A 25767-nucleotide genomic window follows, 5' to 3' on the forward strand; every position below is an offset into this window, starting at 1 on the left:
TCTCATCCCTGCTGCTGGCATTTGCCTAGCTGTAAAATCCAGGACCAGAATGAAAAGGGCAACTGGGGATATGGAATGGGACTGGTCTCTTAACTTTTTTTTTTTTTTTTTCCCATCTTTGATTTCCCCCTTCCTACCAGCCTCAGGATTGTTCTGAAACTGAGCATGTGTGAAGCCATATGATCTTGCTCTCAAAGTGGACCACCCAATTATAATTATTTGCTTTTTAGGACTGCACCCACAGCATATGAGAGTTCCAGGGTGGGGGTCAAATCAGAACTGCAGGTGCCAGCCTACACCACCACTCGCTGCATGCAATGCCAGATCCCTGACCCACTGAGGAGGCCATGGATTGAACTTGAGTCCTCATGAATATTAGTTGGATTCATTTTCACTGTGCCACAACAGGAACTCCCTGACCACCCAATTATTTAGGTAGGAAATAATACTAACCTCTTACTTTGTGGTAGGACTCTGGGGGTCTGGCTGCCTGGGTTGCAGTCCCAACTCCACCCCCGACTCCCTAAGGGATATTGGGCAAGTCATTTCACTATTCTCTTCCTTAGTTTCTTCCTTTTTAAAACAGAGATAGTGATAGCAGCTTCCTGGGTTGAGAATTAAATGAATTCATACATGTAGAGTATGTAGAACAGTGCCTGACTGACATAAGAGGGAATGTGTTAATACTGTGGTCATGATATGAAGGATTGCTAATGCGTCATTGTGAAGCTGCACACCGACCCTGGCATGCTGAATTTCTCCCTTGAGCAAAGTTTTATTTTTTGATTGGAAAGTCTCCATAATCAGAGAATCTGAATGTAATGATCACAGGGCCACCGGCTTGGCGCAGGTATGGGAAGTATCAAAGCACATTGGATGGTACTTTTCACCTGTTGCACAATATCTTCCAGTAGAAGATTGCTACACACCGACCTGTTAAATTTCATAAGAGATTTTCTTAAATTGCAGAGGCTTATTTACAAGGCCTGTCCTGGTTGTGTTGGACACCCATGTTAGCCCTTCTTGGTGTAGTTTGTTTTTTTTGTTTGTTTGTTTGTTTTATTTTTGTAGTTTTAAGTGTTTACTATATTATAGTTCTAAATTTGAAGTTCTCAAAATACGATTGCTATAGAATTATTGCACTTTATTTATTTATTTATTTTTTGTCTTTTTGCTATTTCTTGGGCTGCTCCCGCGGCATATGGAGGTTCCCAGGCTAGGGGTCAAATCGGAGCTGTAGCCACCGGCCTACGCCAGAGCCACAGCAACGCAGGATCCAAGCCGCGTCTGCGACCTACACCACAGCTCACAGCAACGCCGGATCCCTAACCCACTGAGCAAGGGCAGGGACCGAACCCGCAACCTCATGGTTCCTAGTTGGATTCGTTAACCACTGCGCCACGACGGGAAGTCCGAATTATTGCACTTTAAATGAAAGGCAGACTTCCATTCTTTTGAAACCACAAAGATGGACTTCTCAGGTCTATTATTTCTATAACTAGTCACCATCACTTCATTGAATGTTTCTCTATGAGAAAAATAGAGGAAGCGTATACAGCTTGCCTTCCACAAGCTTTCATGAGAAAGTTTGGGTTTCTTCAAAGTACTTGCATGAAATAGAAAATATCAGTAAGCTGTCTTTCTTATTTGTCATAGTTTCTTTCCTATTTGTTAAATTTCATACGAGATTTTTTTACATTGCAGAGGCTCATTTACAAGGTCTGTCCTGTATTTAGGGTGTGTGTGTGTGTGAAAGAGATGCAGACAGATGGACATTTCTTCCTGAGAAAATGCTGTCTTTTTCACCTTGTCATTCAGATTTTTATATCTTAAAATTTTGATAACTTATTAAATCTTAAAATGGCATTTCCATAAGTGGGTCCTGGGTTTAAATGCCTTCAGATTGTCTTTATACAGAAGACACTGGGAGTTCCCGTCGTGGCACAGTGGTTAACGAATCCGACTAGGAACCATGAGGTTGCAGGTTCGATCCCTGGCCTTGCTCAGTGGGTTAAGGATCTGGTGTTGCTGTAAGCTGTGGTGTGGGTCACAGACACGGCTCGGATCCCGCATTGCTGTGGCTCTGGTATAGACCGGTGGCTACAGCTCCAATTCGACCCCTAGCCTGGGAACCTCCATATGCTGTGGGAGCGGCTCAAGAAAAGGCAAAAAGGCAAAAAGACAAAAAAAAAAAGACACTGTGGTCACTGAACAAATATGCTTTATGCCACCCTTAAAATATTAAAATTGTATCATTCTCCAGTGAAAATAAATTAATATTGAAAATAGCATTATTTTATAATCACCCAACACTGGAATAAACCCAGAAATTTTGCAACGGTGGCTTCCTACCTCCTACCATCTCAACAAAGGTGCCCTTGTTGTGTATTTAAAGATACAGCCACATGCTTTGTAGAGTGGCTTTGACTAAGTCCCAGGCAGAGAGTATTGGGATGTAAAATACAAGTAGGTGAAAAGAAAGTGTTAAAATGAATAGAGCTGTTTTTACTTCAGGAGACCTTCAGGAGGGCAAATGCCTTTGAATAGAAAAGCCCCATAATCTTATAATCCAATGAAACATCATAGGAAAGAACACTAGTTTGGCATTTCTGATTGAATTCTCGGTGGTCCAGCTGTACCTAAAATAGCTTTGAGAATGTTATCCCATGTATTTACGAACCAATCAGGTTCAACATTGGCCTGCTATTCGCTGAGCATAGAGGGAAAAATTGGTCCCAATCATCCACCAGCTTGTGCAACACAAACCTAAACTGTATATGTGATTAGAACCACGTGTCATTGTGAAGGGGGTCGGGGACTCATTTGAGAAGATTCCGGGCGAGAGGAAGGGCACAGAATATCAGAAGGAAGGAATAAAAGGCTGTTGTAAATCTAGCAACTGCTTCAGAAATAGAAGCTGGTATATGGCATTTAGACACCTGTGGAGTCGTATTCCAAACTAGCTGGGAGCTGTGTAGTGACTTTTGCTGTATGGAGCACGGTGTTTTCTGTTTCTGATGTATCTATCTGGAAATGTCTTCCTGGAACAATTTGCATTATTGCGATTATTTTTAAAACAAACAGCTTTGGTTATGTGGTTTGCCCTCTTTTTGTTTGTAAACAGAAAGGAAGAACAAGGTGTTTTTCCAGCAAGCTGTACACAGCCTGGCTTTAGGCTCTAAGGGAACATGGGTACTTCTTATTTTAGTAGTTTCAGGGCAAATTTCTTCCTCCGTGCCTGTGGGGAAACCAGGTATTACTATGTCCAGCAAAAATTTTGAGACACGAGATTTTTATTATAACTTTGATTCCTTTATTGCAATATTGCAGGAACAGCCTTTTTTTTTAACACAAAGATTTAATACCTTTAACGATGGAAATGTAGCTATTTGCTTTATGATAAAAGGCAAAATGGTCCATTTGTGGTGTTTTAGGAAGTTTGCCAAGCCTCTTTCAGCATTGTAATTCTTCCTCAGTTGGCTGTATGGAATTTACATGAGTTTTAAAGCAAGGGCTTAGAACACAGATAAGAAAGGTGAAAGGTTTTAGAGATGAGGTTTGGGGTGACCTAAGTATACTTATCCACAAGTTCATCTTTCTATGATGTTATTCTTTTAGTATGAGAGCCCCCTAGAATCTTGATACCCCTAGGTCAGGCAAGACTAAAGGAAGCTGTATTTATGAAAACACATACTGGTTGTTAAGTGTCTACTTGGAAACTAATACTTCATATCTCTTTTAAAGCGATTATTGTTGCATGAGAAACGTTTTTGCATAGCAGTTGCAAATTTTAAAAGCTTGTGGGCTTGCTATTGACATCAAGTGTATTCTTACCTGTATAATTTGAAATTAAGGTTTTTGGTGTTCTGGTTGATTGCTGACACTTGGAGTAGATGTACTAGTCCTTTTCAGTGTGGACATTTACTGAATGAAAATGACCAAACCTTAGACTGCTCACCATGATTATATAATTGGACATTTCTGGTAGTCACTGCCTTGCTCTACGTTGATTTCAGAACTGTGTGGGAAAATTGTATAACTTTTGTTAGAGTTGGCTCTAGTTAACAAATGGGACCAATGACTTTATAAAGTTTAGTACCTCAAGCCTTCATACACACTTTATCTTCTCCAGAAAAAGCTGTTGTATTCTACCACCACCCCATCCACATATCTACATATTGTAGTTTCTTCTAATTGAAATTGTGGGATGGATTTCTTTTTCCGTACTTTCTAAACCATTTAATGTTAAGACTTCCAGACTGCTTAGTTCTTATATTGATAAGAAGGATTTATTTGATGCTTTGAAGTTGACCTGTATTGGATTCTCAGTGACAGATCATTAGTAGAAATAGAGGGAGATTTAACAAGTCTGTTATCAGATGTCTTGACCCCAGTTCATGAATATTATCTTTCTTTTTCTTTTCTTTTTATGGCTGCACCTGTGGCATATGGAAGTTCCTGCACCGGAGGTCGAATCAGAGTGGCAGCTGTTGGCCTATGCCACAGCCACAGCAACATGGGATCCAAGCTGCAACAGTGACCCGCCTCAGCTTATGGCAATGCTGGATCCTTAACCCACTGCACAAGGCCAGGGATTGAACCTGCATCCTCATGGACACTATGTTGGGGTCTTAACCCGCTGGGCCACAGGAGAAACTCCGATGAATGTTATCTTAATAGAACCTTGCAATATTGGGTTTGAGTAAATGGTATTTAGCCTCATCGGTGGAGGTAATGATCACTGACACATAGTAGAGCTTTGACTGGCATGCTTTCATTTGAGCAGGTGGATTTCGGTGCGGGAATGGAGTGTCTTCATCTCTCTGGGGCCCCTGACCAAGGTGGTTAACTTTCTGTGTCAACCTGAGTGGGCTGCAGTGCCCAGCTTTGGGTCAAATGCTAGATTAGATGTTGCTCTGAAAAGAGTTTGCCGGTGACTCTAAATGATTAGCATTTACACTCCGTTGACTTTAAAGGAGATGACCCTTGACTTCATCCAAAACTGAAGGCCTTCAGAGCAAAAACTGAGGATTCCCAAAGAGGGATTTAGCCTCAAGCTATGACATAGAAATCATGCCTGAGTTTTCAGCCTGCTGGTCTGCCCTTCAGTTTTGGACTTACCAGCCTGTGTGTTCACAGCAGCTATTTTTCCAAAAATAGATCTTTTTTGTACCTAGAATTTATATATATTTTCTCCAGGGACATTGGACCAAAAATGCTATTGGTTGTGTGTCTCTGAAGAACCCTGACTTGATACATTGACCCTCAGAAAGAAGATCCAGGGTTTCCCTCCCAAATTACGTGAAAACATTTAAATTACTTTAGAGATAAAATTTTAATTTATTAAGGCAAAAGAAGGATGGGAAACCGTCCCAAATTTAAAAATAAATCTTAATTGATGGTCTTTTTGTTTTTTTTGAGGGCCACACCCATGGTGTATGGAAGTTCCCGGGCTAGGGGTGGAATTGGAGCTGCAGCTGCTGGCCTACACCACAGCCACAGCAACACTGAATCCAGGCCGCCTCTGTGACCTACACTGCAGCTTGTGGCAATGTTGGATTCTTAACCCACTGAGCCACAACAGAAACTCTGATGTCAGTGGTAATTTTAGGGAGATTTAGGATAAAGAATTGGGCAAGAGCAGTAAAGCAGCAAGGATAGGATTGGGGGAAGTTCGGGAGAGTCTGAAACAGTGTTCTTGACCTGTCCAGTTCCTTACTGGCCCAAAGGCTTAGGACTGTTTCTCCTTAAAATGCCCATAAAGTAATAAACTGAATTGGCTTACTATTTTTTAAGTATTGCTTTTCTCTCACAAACCTCTAGATCTCATCTTTTAAGTCACATAGCCGAGGTGATCCATCCATAATAAATTGTGCTGTTAACGGAAAATCTGTGTCGTATTCACCTTCAACACCCCCCCCCCCCTTCCCCAGAGTGTTTTTTGGTGTTTTTGTTTGTTTGTTTTGCCATTTCTTCGGCTGCTCCCATGGCATACGGAGGTTCCCAGGCTAGGGGTGGAATCGGAGCTGCAGCCACCGGCCTACACCAGAGCCACAGCAACGCGGGATCCGGGCCGCGTCTGCGACCTACACCACAACTCATGGCAATGCCGGATCCTTAACCCACTGAGCAAGGCCAGGGATGGAACCCACAACCTCATGGTTCCTAGTCAGATTCGTTAACCACTGAGCCCCAATGGGAATCCACCAGAGTTTTTCCTGTAGTAGGTTTTCATTAGGCTGTGGGTGGGTGAGAGAAGAGGGCAGGCTGCAGGCTGCAGGTGTAGAAATCCTAGCTAGTGTGGTCCTTCTATCCGAACCTTCCCAAGTGAGGCTCCCATTGTTTTCATTATTTAGCGTTAAGCCTGAAGCCTCTGGGGGGCATCAGCTGAATGAGTAGAACAATACAACTGCAGAGCTGCCCACAGAGAAGCCCTGTGGCGGGTAAGGCAGGACTGCGATCCGCTGACTGCAGGGAAGAGGGCTGTCTGAATCTCTTTGGCTTTTTCTCTCTACCTGACTGTTTTCCTCTAGGGATGTAACTCCAGTTTCCTTTTGTGTCGGGTTGTGGAATCGCAGGATTAGAAGAGACTCTGGAGTCTAAAAATCCATCCTGTACAGAACGTGTTAATCCAGCGCGTCATCCCAGACAGCGTTCGTGCTCGCTGTCCTCGGGGGAAAGCGCGGCTCGTCACATTCCCGTAACTTCCGTCGCCAGACCTCGGTCTGTCTTCCCGAACTACACTAAAAGTTACCCTGTAATTCCCTCATTGTGTTCCTCCGGAGTCTTAATTCTCTCCAGAGAAAAATACTTTTCTTCCAAATGATCCTCCTGTGAGGGGTCCTAGTGGCCCTCCTATCCGAATGTCTTCTAACTCATCATCCCATTTGGAATAGCTGGCCCAGGCCATGTGATCTGAGGACCAGAAAATAAAAAAAGGCTTGTTCTCTGACTCAGCCTGCTGGCTGCTGCTGATCCCGCCCCTGATGCGGCCCGAATTTTTACCGCCTCACGACACTAAGCAAGGTGAGCTTACTGTCCACGGGCCTGCCTTCCCTGCGTCTGCTGAAGCTTGGGTAGGCCTTCATGTTGTACCCATGCAGTTGCGTTTCTTTAATAGAAGAGGAGTTCTCATTGCTACGAAATTCATCCTTTTTAACTGTAGTGCAATTCCATCTGTGGGGATAATTTCGATCCTGCTTCTAGCCGTGTCTCAGCTTTTATTTATCTATAGGTCTGTAGCCCTTGTTCTCATCTGAACTTTTAATAACATTAACCACCTTTCGGTCTCATTGTCCACCTCTCCAGCCTTCACCTGGACTTTCCTGGACCTCTCTATCCATGCTCACTCCCCTGAAATAGGTCTTCCATTGAACGTGAGGAAGGATGCCTGTTCCTTAAAAAAAAAAAAAAATTCTCTGCGTGTCTTTGTCTTCTGTCTCACCAGCCACTTGAGATCCCTTTTCTCTACCTGGACAGAGTTGTTACGTGACTCGTTTTTCTTTCTCAAGTCTCACTCCTCTTTTCCAGCTCATCCCACACCAGCTGCCAGACTGGCCTGTCTGGATCACACGTTTAGTCATCAGCACCCTCCCCCCACCGCCCCCAGTGGCTCCCTTTGTCTTTGTTTGATGGGAGAACATTGCAGGATTTGGGTGCTGCCCGCCCTCCACTGTCATCCGCCAAAGCACCTCATGCAGCATCCTTGACATTGGACCTCTCCTAAAGCAAGGCAAGGAACCAGTTTCTTAGCTTTCATACCTTCCTAATGGCGTGGCTCAGACGTGAAACTCAGAACTGCCCACAGACCAGTGAGAAACTGAGTAACTTTGAGAGCATTGCCCTGGGCATCCGCTGCTGTCTTCTGCTGAATCCGTCATTTCTTTGCCTCATTTTGAATCTGTGAAATTGGATGTCTAACCTAAGAAGGGTGTCACTCTTAGGGGAAAGACCTTCTGTGCACATTTTAACTTCTGTCAAGGAATTGAGAGGTCCGTGTAATGAAGTATTAACTGAGAATAAGGCACAGGAGGGCCTCAAGGCATTCTAACCTGTTTTACTGGGTTAAAGTTTAAAGTGGCCTTTTGTAATATTTGCAGCCTAGCTAGTGATACCCAATGTTTAAGAAAGAGTTTGAAAGAAAACTTAGTATCCATACCTTATGTTTCGATAAATGAACCCTCAGGGTTTTAAATTTGTTTATGGTAGGGCAGACCTGGGAAAGTGGAATCTGCTAGTGCCACAAACTGTTTACTGTGCAACAAGATTTATGGAAATGTTATAAAAGGCACGGCAGGGACCTGGTGCTTCTTGGTTGATGGCACGTCCCTACGAGGGTAATATTTACTGTTTTTCTTATATGCCTGTTAACAAAAGATCATACAGAAGATCAAAGCAAACCTGCTTCTTTGTCTTTCAAAGGGTCAGCCTTTGTGCAATATTTCTTTGTCCAACAGCCTATTAGAAGCTCTGCAAAATGCTTCAGGATGGCAGAGTGTTGAGCCTTTATTGCCACCGAAGCCGTGAGGAACTGGCATCACTCTAGGAAACTGTAAGGAGCCTTTTAACTTCAAGGATGGGACGGCAGAGAACCAACCGGGATCCTTTGTTCCCTAGGGATTGTTTGATTTCATATCAACTTATGCTGGCTTTGTCATTTTCAAACCATGTAAGGGTTTTTGTTGTTGTTGTTTAAAAATTACATTAAAATGTGGCTTTCTGAGGGGTTCCTGCTGTGGCATAGCAGGTTAAGGATCCAGTGTTGTCTCTACAGTGTCTTGAGTTGCTGCTGAGGCATGGGTTCGATCCCTGGCCCAGCACAGTGGGTTAAGGATCTGGTGTTGCTGCAGCTGTGGCTTGGATTTGATCCCTCTTCTAGAAACTCCCATATGCTGTGGGTGTTGCCAAAATTAATAATAGTAATAATAGTAATAGTAATTGTGGTTTTCTGAAACTCCTCCTGGAAATGAATTGCGGCTTACTTTGGGAGATGCACTAAGTATTTAAAAGATTGCCGAAGCCCAGTAGTTTTGAAGAGTTAATCATCTTCTCTGATACCAAAATGTGGAAAAGCATTTTGGTACGTCTGGGACCCCCCTGTAAAGTAACTAACTTATATGTATGCAGAACTGTAACTTACCAGTGAGTGGCCCTTCAATCCGGCAGTAATCATTTGCGGGCAACAGCAGTCCTTTCCCATTTCAGTAATGTTTTTGTAAAGCTCACTAAGCTTTTACAGAGGAAAATCTAGGTATACTTTCTCATGGCAGATTTCTCTTCGGAAGAGGATATTCTTAGATTCATCATGCTATTTTCCAATTTTAGGGTCATAGTGAAAGCTTGGGAAGCATACATGTGAACAGAAGCCTGAAGGCATGTGCATGTGTATGCATGTGCCTACATGTGTTTAGTCTTTTACATAACATTGTGACAGCTAGGGCCAAGTAATGAGCTGACTTCCCTGCAGATCAGCAAGTTTAATTCTGTTTCATGCTCGTGGGTTGGAGCTAGGTCAGAGGTGCCAGACAGCCAGGGTAGAAGGACAGACAGACATACCTTCACTGTGTCCTGAGGGGAGTGGGGTGGGAGGTATGAGCAGGGTGGGAACAGCAGCTGCTCAAGTGCCCTGTTGGCCTGTTTGGCTCATAGTGCTGATGGGTGGTACTGTTGTTGGATGGTGAGTATGTTTTGTGATGATTCTGCAAAATTTTTTTCTCTGTACAAAGCCCATCTGGTTGTAAAAACTACCCTTTTGCGCTAGGTAGTGTCTCATTTCTCTCGTTTGCGCAAAAGCTCCATTACAGCATTATCTATTATTTTTCACAATTTAAACAGAACAGTTGCACTGACTCTTAGACATCTACAGGCCCCAATTCCCGTGGGAACCAAACTGATTCGGCATCTGCAGGCGACATGCAAGGACAATCGTGCCACATTGAATTGAAAACACTTACTAGGGCCGAGGACCAGCTAAGGAGTTCAGAGTAGTAGTCCTTTCCTTTCTGGGGATATTTAAAGTCTCATTATCCCTTCTTTCCACATTTGCTTTTATTTGTGGTCAGAGTGTAAAAAGGAGGCGGCTGTAGCTCTGACTTCTGTCCCTGCAGGGGTCAAGCCACAGTATTCCATTAAAGGCTGCGTTTGAGCAGTTAGGACTCTAGTCTGAAATGTATGTATATGTCCTAAATGAGGGCAGAAAATGTGTACTTCATGAGTAGGAAAAAAAAATCCTTTATTATGATTATTTGATCTCGAGCTGTTTGCTTTCCCGTGACTGGTCACAGCTGTGACCGAGACGCAGCTGGCTGGCGTTGGGAGTCTGGATTTACAGGGAAGTAGGATGAAAGCATTTTGGCTTTAGAGGAAGTGGGCCTGGGTTTCATCCTGACCCAGTGATTTAACTAGCTGTGTGACGTAAACCTCTCTGAGCCTCAGTTTCCTGCCCTGTCCAGTGGTGAAACTCCTCTCTCCCTCAGGGCCATGGTAACTAACAAAGGTAGCGTCTCTAATGCACCTAGCACAGCGTCAGACCACAAGTTGAACATGTTCCTGGATGATGGGCTATTATTTTATTCCTTGACTTGAGCCTGCATGGCCACATGCCTTGATTGTGTACCTCCTTTGGTGAGTTCTCCTTACCCCTGTAAGTGGTTTTAAGTATATAATTTCTTTTCTTTTAAAAACAAAACAGAACAGCCATTTCGGTGCCTTTCACATTTTTGATACAAATCAACATCCTCTGGGAGACCCCTTAGAGCATGAAAAATGCCCTCTTCATGACCGAGGGGTATTCCACCAAAATGAACAGAAAAGGAAGACCACTGATCAGCTGGCCTGGGTGGCAGAGCAGGGCTCAGTTCTGGTCCTCTAAGTCTCCAGAGGCTGACCTGTGATCTCTTTTCCAGTACCTTCATTCTGCTGGGTGCCTGGAGTGAAGGCACAGACCCCAAGGAGGATGCCTTCCTGAAACCTGTAATCTTGTCTGGACCACTTAAACACTAGGCAGTATATGCTTGGCTGTTGCATTTCTCCCATAGAGGGATTGAGGCCATTCTTGAATGGAGCGGACTGGGCCTCATCTGCAGGGGTTATCTGAATTTGAGCACCCACTTTGCTTTTCAAAACCTACTCTTAGGAAGGTTTTTCGTTACCTTCCTACAATACCTCTTTAATATTGTCATTTCATTTTTTTTTTAAATTTTTATTTAGAAGGTAGAAGGAAAAAAAAAATCCCTTTTTCTTTAGCATTACCATTTTCAGCAGTGCTTTTATTAAACTCAGTGGAGATGATTGGAAGCTGTTAGCTTTATTTGGGTGAGGACTGTTCCTGAGTAAAATCTGTCATTTGCCCAAGACACTGATTTTTTATTTTCTCTGCTAAGAGGTAGTTTCAACTATACTCTGTGTGTGTGTGTGTGTGTGTCTTCCTTATAGATATGAGCCTGATACTCTCAAAATATAACAAAGAAACTAAAGTAGATTTGAAAATATTTTCACAAATATGTTAATGATATTGGCTTATATTTTTTGGTCATCTGATTAAAGAAAAATACACAGGAAATAAAAAATGTATTAGCTCAGAAAAAAGTTCCCCAGTTACAGAAAATCATGGAAGTACGTTAACCAATTTGTATCCCCGCTTTCTTTGAAGGCACAGGTCCTCCCTCCCTTTCCTTTCCTCTCCACATCTTGCCCTCCCTGTAGAAGCTGGAGAAAGAAGGATCAAGAATTCTAAATCATGTAGGCCAAGCATTTATCAAGAGAAGCACTGGAGTAGGAAGGAGGGGATCTAAATTTTTCTTTTCAACTTGCTACCAACTAACATGGGACAAGGAGCTTGGCCTCGTGGGCCTCAGCTTCCTCGCATGTAGAATGACACTGATTCAGATGCTTTCTCAGACCCATTCAGTGCTGTTTCTGTTGTTATTCCAAATGTCTTGTTACCAGTTAACATGATTTTTTTTTTTTTTTTTTAGGGCTACACCTGTGCCATACGGAGGTTCCCAGGCTAGGGGTCGAATCGGAGCTGTAGCCTCTGGCCTATGCCCCAGCCACAGCAATGCCAGATCTGAGCTGCATCTGTGACCTACACCACAGTTCACGACAACGCCAGATCCTTCACCCACTGAGTGAGGCCAGGGATCGAACCTGCATCCTCATGGACACTGGTCAGATTTGTTTCTGCTGAGCCACGACCGCAATTCCTAACATGATTTTAAATAAACTCCATATCTGGTACTTCCTGCATTTCTCTAAGCCGCAAACCTAAACACAGCAATTTAACTTCCTAGCTCTTGGAGGGAAAGATTGCTAGAGATTTTATCTATTTTTTTTTTTCCACCATGGACTTGGTAACCATTTAGTACATTTCCGGTACTAGGTGGGGCAATATAAGTAGATAACAAGCAGAAGTATTCCTTGATGGAGCTGACAGTTGAACTGGAAGCACCTTAAGTAGTTACAAAGCAAAAATGAACAAGATATGATCGTGTATTATAAAATATAATTAAAGCAGCTGATATTTATTAAGCCACTTAACTGCTAGCACCACACTCATTTAATCCTCGCCCCTAATCCTATAAGAGAACTGATGTCATCATCCCAGTTTTACTGGGAGAAAACTGAGGCACCGAGAGGATGGTTAGGTGTCTGAAATTACTCTCCCACACAGAGGATTTAGAGAGGATGTTTTCCTTGCTGTAGAGTCCCTGGGTCGCCTCTTGGATAAGTAGGTTTAAGGATGGAGAAAAAGTAAGAGAGTGGTCTGGGAGTGGAAAGATTGCTTTGGACTTTCTAAGCAGACTTGAGTTTGATTAAAAGGCAAAAGCAGAACAAAGATTATTTTCTTAATTTGGAGGTGGGCGCTTTTTAGTGTCCTTTTATCATATATATATATATATATTTTTTTTTTTTTTTTTTTCGCGCAGCCTGAATTTTAGGCAGCCTAGAAATGGAGACTCTTAAAGAGAGCTTATTTCAGGAGAAAACAATAATCACATGATTGTGTGCTTTGGAGAAAACAGTCCAAAAAAGAACTAAAATGAGGTCAAGTGCTGAGAATTGCTCAGCCCTGCTGGTAGTGACTTGCCCTTTTTTCCCATTGGAGGGCTGATCAAAGTGTCTCATTTGCGTCCTTTCAGCTGGACTTGAAGAAGGGGTACCCCAAATTGTGGTCTATGACAACAGGTGCAGGTCTCCCCTGTCTGTCCTCACTGAAGGGTCTCGGGTGCATGGCCAGGCTGGTCCCCGTGATAGATGCCCAAGCCCGAGTTTATACAGTCCGAGTTGATGCAGCACGCAGCTCTGGGGTACCAGCCAGGCCTTCATTCATCCAGGGTCTCGCCAACATTGTTACGATGAAACACCTGGCTCCCCAAAGAAGGAAAAAGCCCTCTTGCTCTGAGCCCCTTTCTCCCAGCTGGGGAGCCAGCCCGTGTGAGAGCAAAATTCTGTTTCTCCTCCCATCCTGCTGCTTCTGCCGCTGAGGGGAAGAGGGAGCTGCCCGCGTCTGTGCCGCCTGGCCTCGCACTGTAACCCTCTGCTGGCCACTTCCCAGGACCTGCATCCCGGCTGGCTGGCTGCTGTGGCTGCAGCGCGGAGATGGAGCCGCTCCCAGCACTCCTTGATTAGGAATGTCAGGGTTGTCAGGGCGACTGGTAACGGCAGCAGCACATCCTATTTCCCCCTTGTGCTGAATATTTTACCGAGCGGTGTTGGGAAGAAGATTGGAAAAAGGTGGCCGGAGCAGGAGGGAGAAGCTGGGATCTGAGCAGGTTAGGCAGAGGAGGGACGCATCTGACACTGCATGCCTTTCCTAGGGCTTTTCTGGAAGGAGTGGGCGGGAGCGTGAGAGTGTGTGCGTGTATGTGTGTGTGCGTGAAAAAGAGCTTGAGCCGCACATGTGCCTGTGGGGAGTAAGTGGGAGGGGGCTGGCCGGGGAGGGGGTGCTGCTAGGTGAGGGGAACTGTAGGGCCTCAGTTGCCAAGAGGCTGGTAGTATCTGTCAGCTGTTTGCACACTGTTTACCCATAGGGGATCTATTACAAGTGCTCAAATGAACCAGCAGCTTAGAAACTAGCAGCTTCCTGGGAGCTGCAATTACATAAGCATATACTTTTGATATAATCATAATTAAAAAACAAGTAGCAGCAGTATGCCTGGATCAGCCACAGCTCTCCGACAAGAGAGACTGAAGAAGACCAATGCGAGGCCGGTCCCCCTGGGTTTATTCACCATTAATGAGGAAGATGAACAGCAAAAGAATGGAAATTCCAGAAGACCGAAAGGTATGCATTAGCCCTACCCTTTGGTCAGAGCCGGATCCAGCACCAGCCCCCGTTTCCCACGCTGCCAATAGTGCATTTTACCTACGCCCCTCGGGTGCACACTGTGGAATGCTTGTGACCTCCTAGGGCCTTTTGCTGGTGCTATTTACACACCCTGTAGGGGATGTGTATGCATGAAATGGGGAACGGATTTTGCAGATTTGGTAGGTTTCAGATCAGCTGCCTTTTTGACCCAAGCTGCTCTTGGCCTAGAGAGCTTGAATTTTCACAAGTTCTCTTAAGCGGTTACCAATGACTGTCCTCAGAGGAGGAGGGAATATGCATTATTAAGGCTTAAAGGAATAAACCCCCCCCCCCATCTTCCATAGGTGCAGTGTGTGATCTCTGTTCTCTGGGGTGAATTTCTCCTTGAAAGGGATGAGTTGGATAAAGTGACCCGAGGGTGCAGCCTTTCCAGGGGCAAAGAGTCAGAATATGCCTTCCTTTTCTATTCTGAAATGCTGAGAGAGGAGGAAGAGAAACACTTGACTATAGGAGGACTGTAGGGGGCAAATCTCCGGAGTGGGGAGGGGACCGTGAGGTGTTAAATCTTCTGATGACAACTCCACTGCATCTGAATAGAGGTTGAAATGCACCAGGTACAGAAAGGATGAAATGGAGCACAGCTTGCCTGGCTCTTCCGGCCGCCCCCCACCATGCACAGCATCATCTCGTGGCCCCCCTCTCAGAGCTGCTATTATCAGTCAGACAGCAGCATTAAGCCTTTCTGAAGAAGGGCATAGGCTTGCATTTTAAGTTTTGCAGTATCCTAACTCTTACAGTCCCTCTTCCCAAATACATATGAGCTGTTCTTAAGCTGTTAGGTCATCAGTTTTGTCATTTCCAACTTGCTGATGACATTTTAGATTGCATTCGAATTCTTTTGTCACGGAGACATCAATTTCCTCAGTGTGGCACAGAGCGGTAGCATGGCAAAGTAGCGAGCAAATATTTGAGCAGTGATAGAATAAGTGTTTAAATAGAATCTGGTGTCTGAAGGCTACTGGCTCTCTTTCTCCTGGTTCTGGAATGAGTCTGTTTGCTTTTGTTAAGTATAATTGAAATTATTTTAAATCCGAAAGTCGATTTTTTAAATTTCATTTGTAAAAGATAGTATCCAGGGAAGTTCCAAGAAGTAGTCTTATTACTGTACCTCATTTTTATTTTACTATCAGATCTCACTTCTGAGGCCCAACTGACCTCAAAAGTCCGATGATACTGTGACTGGAAGGTGACTTAGGTGATTCTCTTTGTCAGTGCATTAGATATTGAACCAGGATGTTGTCTTGATGAAAACTCCGTACTTTAAATTGTTAGTAGCAAATAATCGGGCCTCCTAGGAGTTGGTAACTTTTAACATGTATTTTAAAAACTGTGGCCAATGTTTTGGAAATGTTCTTGAGTTGTGGCACTTTTTCCCTTGGGTGTCCCCAAACAGTCGCTTATGATAGCCATCCAGTTGTCCTTAGTAATTTTCTTGAATTCCCCCTTCTGTCTTTCTCCTGTTCTGTTTTGTTTTCAGTTGCCTCAAGTATTTTATTTGAAAGGAAAAGGGGTGGGGAAGTAGATGCTTCTAAAAATCTGTTTTTGGCAGTTTATGCAGCTCTTTGGATAAGAGAGACTTAGATCCCAGAGTTTCCGATCCCCTACTATTGTTTTTCTACCTTTTTCCACCCCAAGCATTGGGGTAGGGTAGGGGGAGAAAGAGTAGAGGGAAAAAAATCCTGTGCTGATAAGGATGTCCAGACTTTCTTTATATCCCCAAATATATCTAATTTATGGACACATTCAGTAAAATAAGCAGATAAACCACATTGGGATATGACTGTTGGCTTTGATTCTGAATTTCTCATCAGGCCTGTGGGAGCAACAGGAATGTTCCCGTTTGAGTCTAGCTTTGTCCATCAGTAGGGCAGTGATGGAAATATCCTGTCTGCACTGTCCAGTAGGATAATCACTATCCACATGTGGCTAGGAGCACTTGATATATGGCTATTACAACTGGCAAACTGATCTTTTAAAATTATTTTTAGTTAAATTTAAATGTAGTCACATGTGGCTACTGGCTTATTTATTGGACAACCAAGTAGTCCATAGAGCTGTGACTTTATGAATTTGTGTCCTCTCTGCTTTATCCATCCTTCATTGCTTTCTCGTATGAGATATGGTCAGGTCCTGAAATACTGTGGGTATTAAGAAAGATGTCATGGAGCAGACAGCCTGTTCTCTGCAAGGGAACACGTTAACCTGGCCTTACAATTTCATTTTTCCTTTTCCACTTAAATGTTATTGCCTGCTCTGTGCATTATATTTCTTACCAGTCACTTGTTGCCTGTACCATCTTTTGCAACTTGTAATGAACTCCTGTTTTCTAAATTATTTCCAAAGCATCACAGCAGGATGACATACAGGTTGTCTTTTATGTCTATTAAGATAAGCAATCAAAAACTTTTTCTTCTACTTACTCCATGGTCTAATCAGCCGACTGTGTCCCAACCTGGCTTTCGTGCTTAGTATCTTTTGTCCTGTCATTACCAGGAGTGAAGCTTGCTATCTAAATTGAATGAGCTAAAAGCTTCTATCCGGGCTTACTCTGGGTTAATGACAGTAGCATCATTCCAGGTGCTCTTCTGTTAGGTAACCATCGTAATGAACTCAGTGGGAATGGACATGTCAGTTACCATCTGGACTCCCAGTGGTGGCTTCACAATTACCTGATGGAGTCAGACAGTAGTTTGGTTAGCTGATCGACTACATTTGGTTATTGGGTAGACTACATCAACTCTTTTTTTTTTTTTCCCCCTCCCCTTTTTGCCTTTTCTTGAGCCCTCCCACGGCATATGGAGGTTCCTAGGCTAGGGGTCTAATCGGAGCTGTAGCCTCCAGCCTACACCAGAGCCACAGCAATGCAGGATCCGAGCCGTGTCTGTGACCTACACCACAGCTCATGGCAATGCCAGATCCTTAACCCACTGAGCGAAGTCAGGGATCGAACCCGCAACCTCATGGTTCCTAGTCGGATTCGTTAACCATTGCACCACGCCGGAAACTCCCTATCAACTCTTTTTTTAAGGAGTTCTTTCTCATGTTAGTCAATAACAATATGAATGTTTTACATACCTGTTTTTTTGTTTTGTTTTGTTTTTTAATGGATGCCCCCATGCATATGGAAGTTCTCAGGCCAGTGAGTGAATCTGCATACCTGGCTCTTGTTGATGTGTATAACACTTAGGTAGTAATTGGGAGTGAGCTGGGCTTATGCTGTTGCTCTTATACCTTAGAACCCAAGCCTCAGTATAATGCTGACTGTAGGACTTGCTTGGGAGAGACTGTTGAGGTATTGTAGTGACTGTATGCTCTTGAATAGGTGTCAAGGCCAACCGGAATTTTGCTGAGCACAGTGTGATTATGAACTATGACATTTTCTCCCTAAACCCGTATGTTAAATGCTCCCTCTGTGCAGGTTACTCTGCTGGGCATTGTGGAAATGATGCCAAGATAACTGACAGGGTCCCTGCTCTCAGAAGAGTTTAACCATCTATGGGAGGAAGACAGGTGTCTACAAATAATGTAAGCATATAAACTGAAATCGGAGGAAGGGCTGATAGTGTGAGGAGATTATCTAGGCTTGCGCCCACACCCTTCTCTAGACTGTAGACTACTTAAGGGCCAGGATTGTTACTCTTCACGGGTACTTTACAAAGTGCAGGGACAGCTATTGAATGCAGGTTAAACCTCACATTCACAAATACTTTTCCCTAGCTTTTAAAGGTCTTATCGATGTAGGAGTTCTCAGAAATGTCGACATTAGAGTTGTCCTTCCAAGGCAACTACTCTGTTTTTATTTTTATTTATTTATTTATTTTTGTCTTTTTGCCTTTTCTAGGGCCGCTCCCGCAGCATATGGAGGTTCTCAGGCTAGGGGTCTGATTGGAGCTGCAGCCGCCGGCCTTCGCCAGAGCCACAGCTACTCGGGATCCGAGCGTGGTCTGCACCCTACACCATAGCTCACAGCAACGCTGGATCCTTAACCCACTGAGTGAGGCCGGGGATCGAACCCGGAACCTCATGGTTCCTAGTGGGATTCGTTAACCACTGAGCCACCACAAGAACTCCCCAAGGTAACTACTCTGAAAGAGACAGGACTACCTTTGGATGTATCTGACCTAATCTGATCTGACCTGATCTAATCAGATTATTGGCTACTGCTTGCCTTTATCTAAGAGTGTATCAGGGATTCTGCTGTTTTGTTGTTTTCCATCATGCTAGTCATCATTTTCTTTGAGGAAAAAAAATGAAAGTATATGTTTACAAGGTTTTATCAGTTGACCACTGTGTTAATACCACAGTCAGTGCCTTCTGCCCCTTTTCTTAGCTAATTGTAGGTTCGATTATCAAGATATAAGAATTTCTCCTTGAAACCAGGACACAATTGTTCTGAGTGGTTCTCCCTCCCCTCCCCCCATTTTGTTAAAATGTGTATTTATGGAACCCAAGGTGACTTCTTTCTTCTGGCTTGTCCACTCTAAAGGTAGAATTTCTGACAGTTCAGTTTTCCAGATGAAATCCGATCTACCGTTTACCATGTATATCCCTACTGGAGAGGAAGTGCTCTAGCAACTGTGATGTCCTCTCCGTGTCATGCGGCTTTTTCTTCTCAAGGAGGAGCGTTAAGAAGCGCGAATGCCGCTTTGGAATCATTCTCACACATTTCCTCCTCTTCCTCTTTTGTTCTGCAAGACTTGGGCCCTTGTCTATTCCCAGTGTCCTTATTTGTGACATTTCAAGACCAAGCATAAGGTTTCAGCTATAGAATTTGATAGTGAGGCAAAAGTAGAGTTTGGAAGAACAATAAGATCTCTGAGGAGAAAGTCCTAAAGTCAAATTGATTGGCATAAATTGTATTTGTTAAAGTAACTTTAAACATAATGTTTTATTCAAGGCATTTATATTTTTAAAAGAGGATATTGGGAGTTCCCATTGTGGTTCAGCAGTAACGAACCTGATTAGTATCCATGAGCACGTGATTTTGATCCCTAGCGTTGCTCAGTGGGTTGAGGATCTGGTGTTGCCTGTGGTGTAGGTCGCAGCTTCGGCTCAGATCCTACGTTACTGTGGCAGCTGGCAGCTCCAACTCCAATTTGACCCCTAGCCTGGAAACCTCCATATGCTGTGGATGTGGTCCTTAAAAAGATAAACAAATCTCCAAAATCATTAAAAAAAAAAAAAAAAAAGGATATCAGGAACAAGGATCACAACATCTAATGTGTGGCTTTGCACTCATTGCATTCTCCATAAATGTCTGAACGTATGTGTCTTTCAGGCATTCTGTGTCACAATGTGGAAATGAGCATACCCTACGTACCACCGTGTACACGGGAACGTGGTTTAACCTATACCTAAGAACCACATTTTTGGTACAGTGAGGTACTATATGTAATAGAATTGGTTTGCTATATAAAATTAAACGGCTTAATAATTGAATGCCTGTTTCAAGAGCTGTGATTGAAGGGGCTAACATTGAGCTAATTGCTGCAACCCTAGGAACCCAAAAAGTATTTGGTGAGGATGTCCCAGCTGATAAATCTTAGACCTTGTTTATTAGAAGGTTGACTTGAGGATCCACTTCCACCAACATCAGCCTGTCTCAGGGAGCAACTTTAATTTTGTTGCTACCAGAGGTTTTCCAGGTGACTTGCAGGCACCTGGACCATATTTTTAGCAGAAATGAATACCCTCGCAGCAGCAAAGGTAATTTTGAGAGAGTCCATCTGAATTCTTCAGTTTTGTAGGCATCTGGAAAGAGACCTGTTTACGTCAGATCCCTTGTGTATTAGGTTTATGTTCTAGATTTGACACCTTCAAAAGGCAAATAATACTGCCTTATACCTCAGATCCAGATGCAAAGGCCCAAAGCGAATCACAGGTGGATGTAAGACTTTGTGTTTTGAAATGGTTCCCAGAGCACCACAGGATACTTCTGCTGACTGTATCCCCACCATTGATTTGTTCGTGAGAGAATTCTAATAGATTCTGTCCAGATTCCAAAGGCTTTGCTAGCCTAGGGACAATGTAGGATGTGAAATGAGAATGGAGCTTAGGAGTACAGACCAAGGAAAATTATTTTCACAGTTTTGATCGAGTGTGAAAATAGGCAAGTTAGTGTTGTTAACCTCATTATTTCGAAGCCTCAGGTTCTCAGCTGTAAAGTGAAATTAATAAAATGATACTGACAGGTGGTGGCGAGGATTAGAGAGGACATCAGTATTTAGCACGCTCTCTGGGGAATAATGGGGGCTCATTAAACGGCAGTTTTAAAAATGGTCATTTGTAATCAAATGCCCCACATTTTCTCTGAACATCTACCAACATGTTCTCCTGGGGGAGCAGCCTAGTGGCAGGACCATCATGCATGTCTCTTCAGACCCCTCATCAGTCTCTCTGTCAGAAGGAGATTTTCTCTAGTCTGATCTCCTACCTGTTACCTTAACCTGATTGTGGAAAATTTCCAGGAGGGCTTCCCCTTCTCTGAGTCCCTTCCCCCCAATAGGAACCTCTGACTGGATCCTCATCCTTTGTTTATTCACGTGGGTCAGATGCACTTCAGGTAGATGACTCATCGTGATACCCTGTAATTCTGTCATGTTAAGGAAATAAATTACCATTATGTCAGATCGCCTCACTCACAGATTATTTCAGATACAATGAAGGGAGTGTACCTTTTCTTTTGCAGGATTATGGAAAGCCTCTGTTCTGTCTTATCCAGGGAACAGTAGCAGCACTCCTCTACCGTTTTGGAAACCAATCAAAAGGAAATTTTTTTCCTTAAAATTTGCAATTTTATTTTTTTTCTTCCTGGGGTGTGTGTGTATGTGTGTTGTTTGATGGAAATGTCCTAGATTTGTGGGCAGGCAGGTTTCTAGCAGTGATTTAGGTTATGGGTGCTCACATTGGGGGCTGCCAACTTTACACAGGCCTTTTTTCTTTTCCTTGTGCTAAATTTCAGCACCAGGACTTGTTCTAAGCTTCTTTTATTTCAGTACTTGTATTTCTCGGTAGTCTTGTTTCTTCCTCTGGTCATTGGGCAGTAAGTGTGGTGAACGTTGGGTCCAAGCCTGGTGTTGGATGCTGGGATGCTGATGTCAGTGCATTTGCTGGTGGATCCTTGTATCCTGAGGCCAAGCCCTTTCCCCTACCTGGCGTTGCTTCAGCTTCTCCTCCTGCCTCCACTTCACCAAATGTGGTCACTCCTACTTGTCTTTCAGTTTAAATGTCACTAAGAGGTTCCATGTTGCAGGCTCTCGCAGAGTCTAGTACTTGTCCTTTCTTGCTCCAGCCATTTTAGATTGTTTGTTTAATAGTTTTTACTACTGGTCTCCCCAGTGATATCACACGCTGAGCAGACAGCAAGTGTGACCGGTTCATTCCCATGTGTCCCTAGCACTTAATACAAGGCTGAGTTTATAGTTGAGGGGCCCTAAATACTTGTTATATGACTGATTAGAGATTGACACACTGGCATCACTAGCCAGAGAAAATGAGTGAGACTCTCCAGGCCTTGGAACCTTCCAGGGTCCGGGATTTGGCTTTGAATCTGGCGGAAGCCTAGAGTTAACCGATGGGTCATCATCGCGCCTGGTGATAGGACAGCGACTTTGTGTTAGACATTGGTCCACTAGCCTTCATGCAGAGATGACTTGTTAGTTTCCTGCTAGGATACCTAACAATCACAACGGAGCGAGCCTGCAGATATTAGTGACGTACTTGGACCAAATTCCAGTTTGCTAAGCATTCCAGAAGCACCTTCTACCATCTCCTTCCTTGAACTGCCAAAAGCTCACTATAAAATAAATTAGTTTGTGGTATATGCTCATTATTGCCATATTCGAAGTATTCAAAGCACTTACCTTATTTTGGAACAATCAAAATTCACTACCATGACTAAAAGCATAAATTGCAAGCAGGAGGGGAATGACTGCAAGAAGCAAATCTTCACTGATGTAAACCCTCCCCCAGCTCTTTGACAGGTGGTGGTGCCTACTGCTCCTTCCTGCTCCTTCGTGGATCAGGAAACACCTCGGAGCCTGAGCCGCTGTTACCTTAGCAGTCAGTCCCATGTGTTCCCCGTCGCATGCCCCGCTAGCCCCCACCCCTTTCACTGCATCTCATTAAGCCACCCTCGGAAATTTCCTTTTATGCCTGTCTTTATAAAACCACCTCTGCATCAGCCTTTTCTTCCCAAGACCCAGAAAAACAGGTTCTTTGTGGGTAGGTGGTTCCTGGTGCCGACCTTTCAGTTGGCAACGTGTAAAGATGCAAGGTAGCAACTGAAATGTTTGCATTCCAAACCTCAGCACTCTGAGTTTTTACCCTGGACTTGCTTTGGGATCACTTTTTGTCTTTTTGCCATTTCTTGGGCTGTTCCCGAGGCATATGGAGGTTCCCAGGCTAGGGGTTGAATAGGAGCTGTAGCCGCTGGCCTACGCCGGAGCTGCAGCAACTCGGGATCCAAGCCTCGTCTTTGACCCACACCACACCTCACAGCAACGCCAGATCCTTAACCCACTGAGCAAGGCCAGGGATCAAACCTGAAACCTCATTGTTCCTAGTTGGATTCATTAACCACTGAACCACAAGGGGAGCTCCACTTTTTTTTTTTTTTTAAGAGTTTATTACCACTGATTCTTCGACAGTGCAGTAAATCCTTTTCCTATTTCTTGCACAGTGATGTTCGTTATCTTTAGCTTCCCCTTACCCAGCTAATAGTCTAGAATCCTGTCAGGTTAGCACTAGCATGAATTATGAATGGAACTGTAAACTGGCCCCGTGGGCCAGTGCTTCCAATAATGAGTCGACTTTGTAGCATTCTCTCACAGTCCAAGTGACTTCAAAATCCTCTTTACTCCACTGCCACAAGTTGCGCTGGCATGGACTCTGATGCTCTGTGGCTTTCACTCCAGCTTTGTTTAGCTAGCCAGCCAGCAGTGCAAGTCTATGCTCAGACTTGTTACCACTCCACCTACGAGGCTCATGAACTCGGAAATTCCCCTAGGCACCCACAGACTTCAGATTCAGCAAATACTGGTTTTGTGCCTAGCCCACGCTAGACAGTGTGCTAGGTCTTCCAGATAGGTGAGCTCATCCTCCTACCTGACAAACAGCCTCACACCTTCCCAACCCATCCGCTTCTGCGTGGCCCCTAGGCTCCTGAATGCTCTGGGTTCTTAGGGTGCTCGGTACCCTTCTAGCTCACCTGCCCTCTTTTCAAACCTGGAGCTCGTGAGTAACCATTTCAGCGGTGCACTGGCGATGATGCCTGGCCCTTCTCTGCAGGCTCTGAGTATCCCCGCATGGCCTCTTCTTTCTACTCTGGGGCTACTGGGTGCTAGGTGAGGGTGCCTGGATCTGTCCCACCTACCTTCCTGTTACCTCCCCATCAGATGAGTCCTTACTGCTGCCAGATGGTCGTCTTAGTCAAATCACCTCGCAGCTGGTATCCACCCTGCGTCTCCTCCACTCCACCTCCCTTAACATCTAACATTTTCTGCCCCTTTGCTGTGATTATTGAGGATGTAGTTGTATTAGCTTCTAAATCATAACTGGCTCTTGAATAAAGGGAGAAAATAAGGAGAAAGGCATGTAGCTTGTGTTAATTAGAAACCTCTGGCAACGGAAAAGAGATGAGGAACGTCTGTTGTCATTTGATGTGAGTTTGACGAAGGAAGAAGGTAAGATTTAAAAGGACTCTTGGCCACCAACATTGGATTTAACAAAATCCTGAGGCTCAGAGGATGATTTCAGCTATGTGGCCAACTCTGTGATTTTCGATGAGGCATTATAAGTGAGAAAAGCAAATCGGATGTTCCAGGCCCCATCTGAGGATTTCTAGGCCATTTCTTGTGGATCATTACAACTATAGATGCTTCATGAGCAAATTAGTACAGTCACTGATCTATGCCTTACTCCTGTGAGAGAAGAAGGTTAATGAATGAGGCCCTACTATTGCAGGTGATGTGTAAAAAAGCAAAGCTTTAATTCAGGGCTTTTGGCGTTTCTTGAATTCCTTTCTTTTGGCAGTACTGTCATAACCATTGCAGGGGAAGTCTACCTAGTCATCCCCAGAGTCTTAGACTTTATTTTTTCCCCAAGATTATTGACTCTTGGTAATAGGAAATTTCTTGGCTGAATACATAGCTATTTCAGTTTTCCTTTAGACTTGACTGTGATGTTTTCATATGAAAGTTAAAATAGAAAGATAATGGAGGAGTTTCCATCATGGTACAGCGGAAACGAATCCGTCTAGGAACGATGAGGTTGCAGGTTCCATCCCTGGCCTCGCTCATTGGATTAAGGATCTGGCATTGCTGAGAGCTGTGGTATAGGTCACAGACACGGCTTGGACCCTGAATTGCTGTGGCTCTGGTGTAGGCCGGCAGCTATAGCTCCTATTCGACCCCTAGCCTGGGAACTTCCATGTGCCACAGGTGTGGCCCTAAAAAGAAAAAAGGGAGATAGTGGAGTTCCCTCTGTGGCACAGTGGGTTAAGAATCTGACTGCTGTGGCTGGAGTCACTGTGGAGGTGTGGGTCTGATCCCCAGCCCGGCACAGTGGGTTAAAGGATCCAGAGTTATTGCAGTTGTGGCATAGGTTGTAGCTATGGCTTGGATTCAATCCCTGGCCTAGGAATTTCCATATGCAATGGGTACAGCCATAATAAAAAGAAAAATAACAAAACTATTTTGGCTTATGATTGATAGTTCATTCTAAGTGAGCCTGTGGCATTTAAGAATTACTGGTTTCCACCCATGTGGCCTTGAGATTTAAGAGTTCACTCTTCTAGGATGTCGATTGAAGAAAGCGGGCCTTCCTGTATGAAGCCATAGCAAGGATACTGGATCAACACATAGCTTAGGATCATTAGGCTGGTAGACTATGTTGGTGCCAAAATTCCAAATGCCTGATCTGTAATCAGTTAAAAGATTGAGAAAAATTGATTTCCTGATGCCAATGAAGACATCCTTCTTAGAATCACAGTGATGCTTCAGATTTCCAATGATGTGACAGGTCTTTGACAAGGGTGTTCCCTGCTGAAAACCAAATATCCTGAGTGATAAAATGAGTAAGTCAGGTTTTAATGTTCTAGAAGGATCTCTGAGATTTAAAACTGGGGGTTGTGGAGTTCGCATTGTGGTTCAGTGGGTTAAGAACCCAACTCATATCTATGAGGATGCGGGTTTGATCCCCAGCCTCACTCAGTGGGTTGGGGGATCTGGTGTTGCCGTGAGCTGTGGTGTGGGTAGCAGACGTGGGTCAGATCCCACGTTGCTGCTGTGGCACAGGTTCAATCCCCAGCCTGGGAATTTCCACATGTCACAGGCATGGACCAAAAAAACCCAAAGCATGCAAAAACCATGTGGCTGTGTAGAATGTAATTAAAGATAATT

At 44.0% G+C, this 25767-nt stretch overlaps 1 protein-coding gene across 4 annotated transcripts in view; it reads left to right on the top strand.

Annotated features, from left to right (window-relative positions):
* MAP7 (microtubule associated protein 7) overlaps positions 1-25767 on the top strand; it is a 176100-nt gene that overhangs the window by 12928 nt on the left and 137405 nt on the right. For 2 of the 4 annotated variants that reach the window (XM_047770113.1, XM_047770116.1), the window contains exon 1: positions 14137-14284. The exons of 1 other annotated variant lie outside the window; for it this stretch is intronic. In XM_047770113.1, coding sequence (XP_047626069.1) covers positions 14152-14284 — 133 coding nt within the window. In that variant the 5' untranslated portion in view covers positions 14137-14151. Of the gene's footprint in view, positions 1-13888; positions 14285-25767 lie in introns of those variants that run through there. One more of the 4 variants, XM_047770112.1, reaches the window with a different exon arrangement.

Source organism: Phacochoerus africanus, chromosome 2, assembly GCF_016906955.1.
Source record: "Phacochoerus africanus isolate WHEZ1 chromosome 2, ROS_Pafr_v1, whole genome shotgun sequence".
Classification (NCBI taxonomy): Eukaryota; Metazoa; Chordata; class Mammalia; order Artiodactyla; family Suidae; genus Phacochoerus; species Phacochoerus africanus.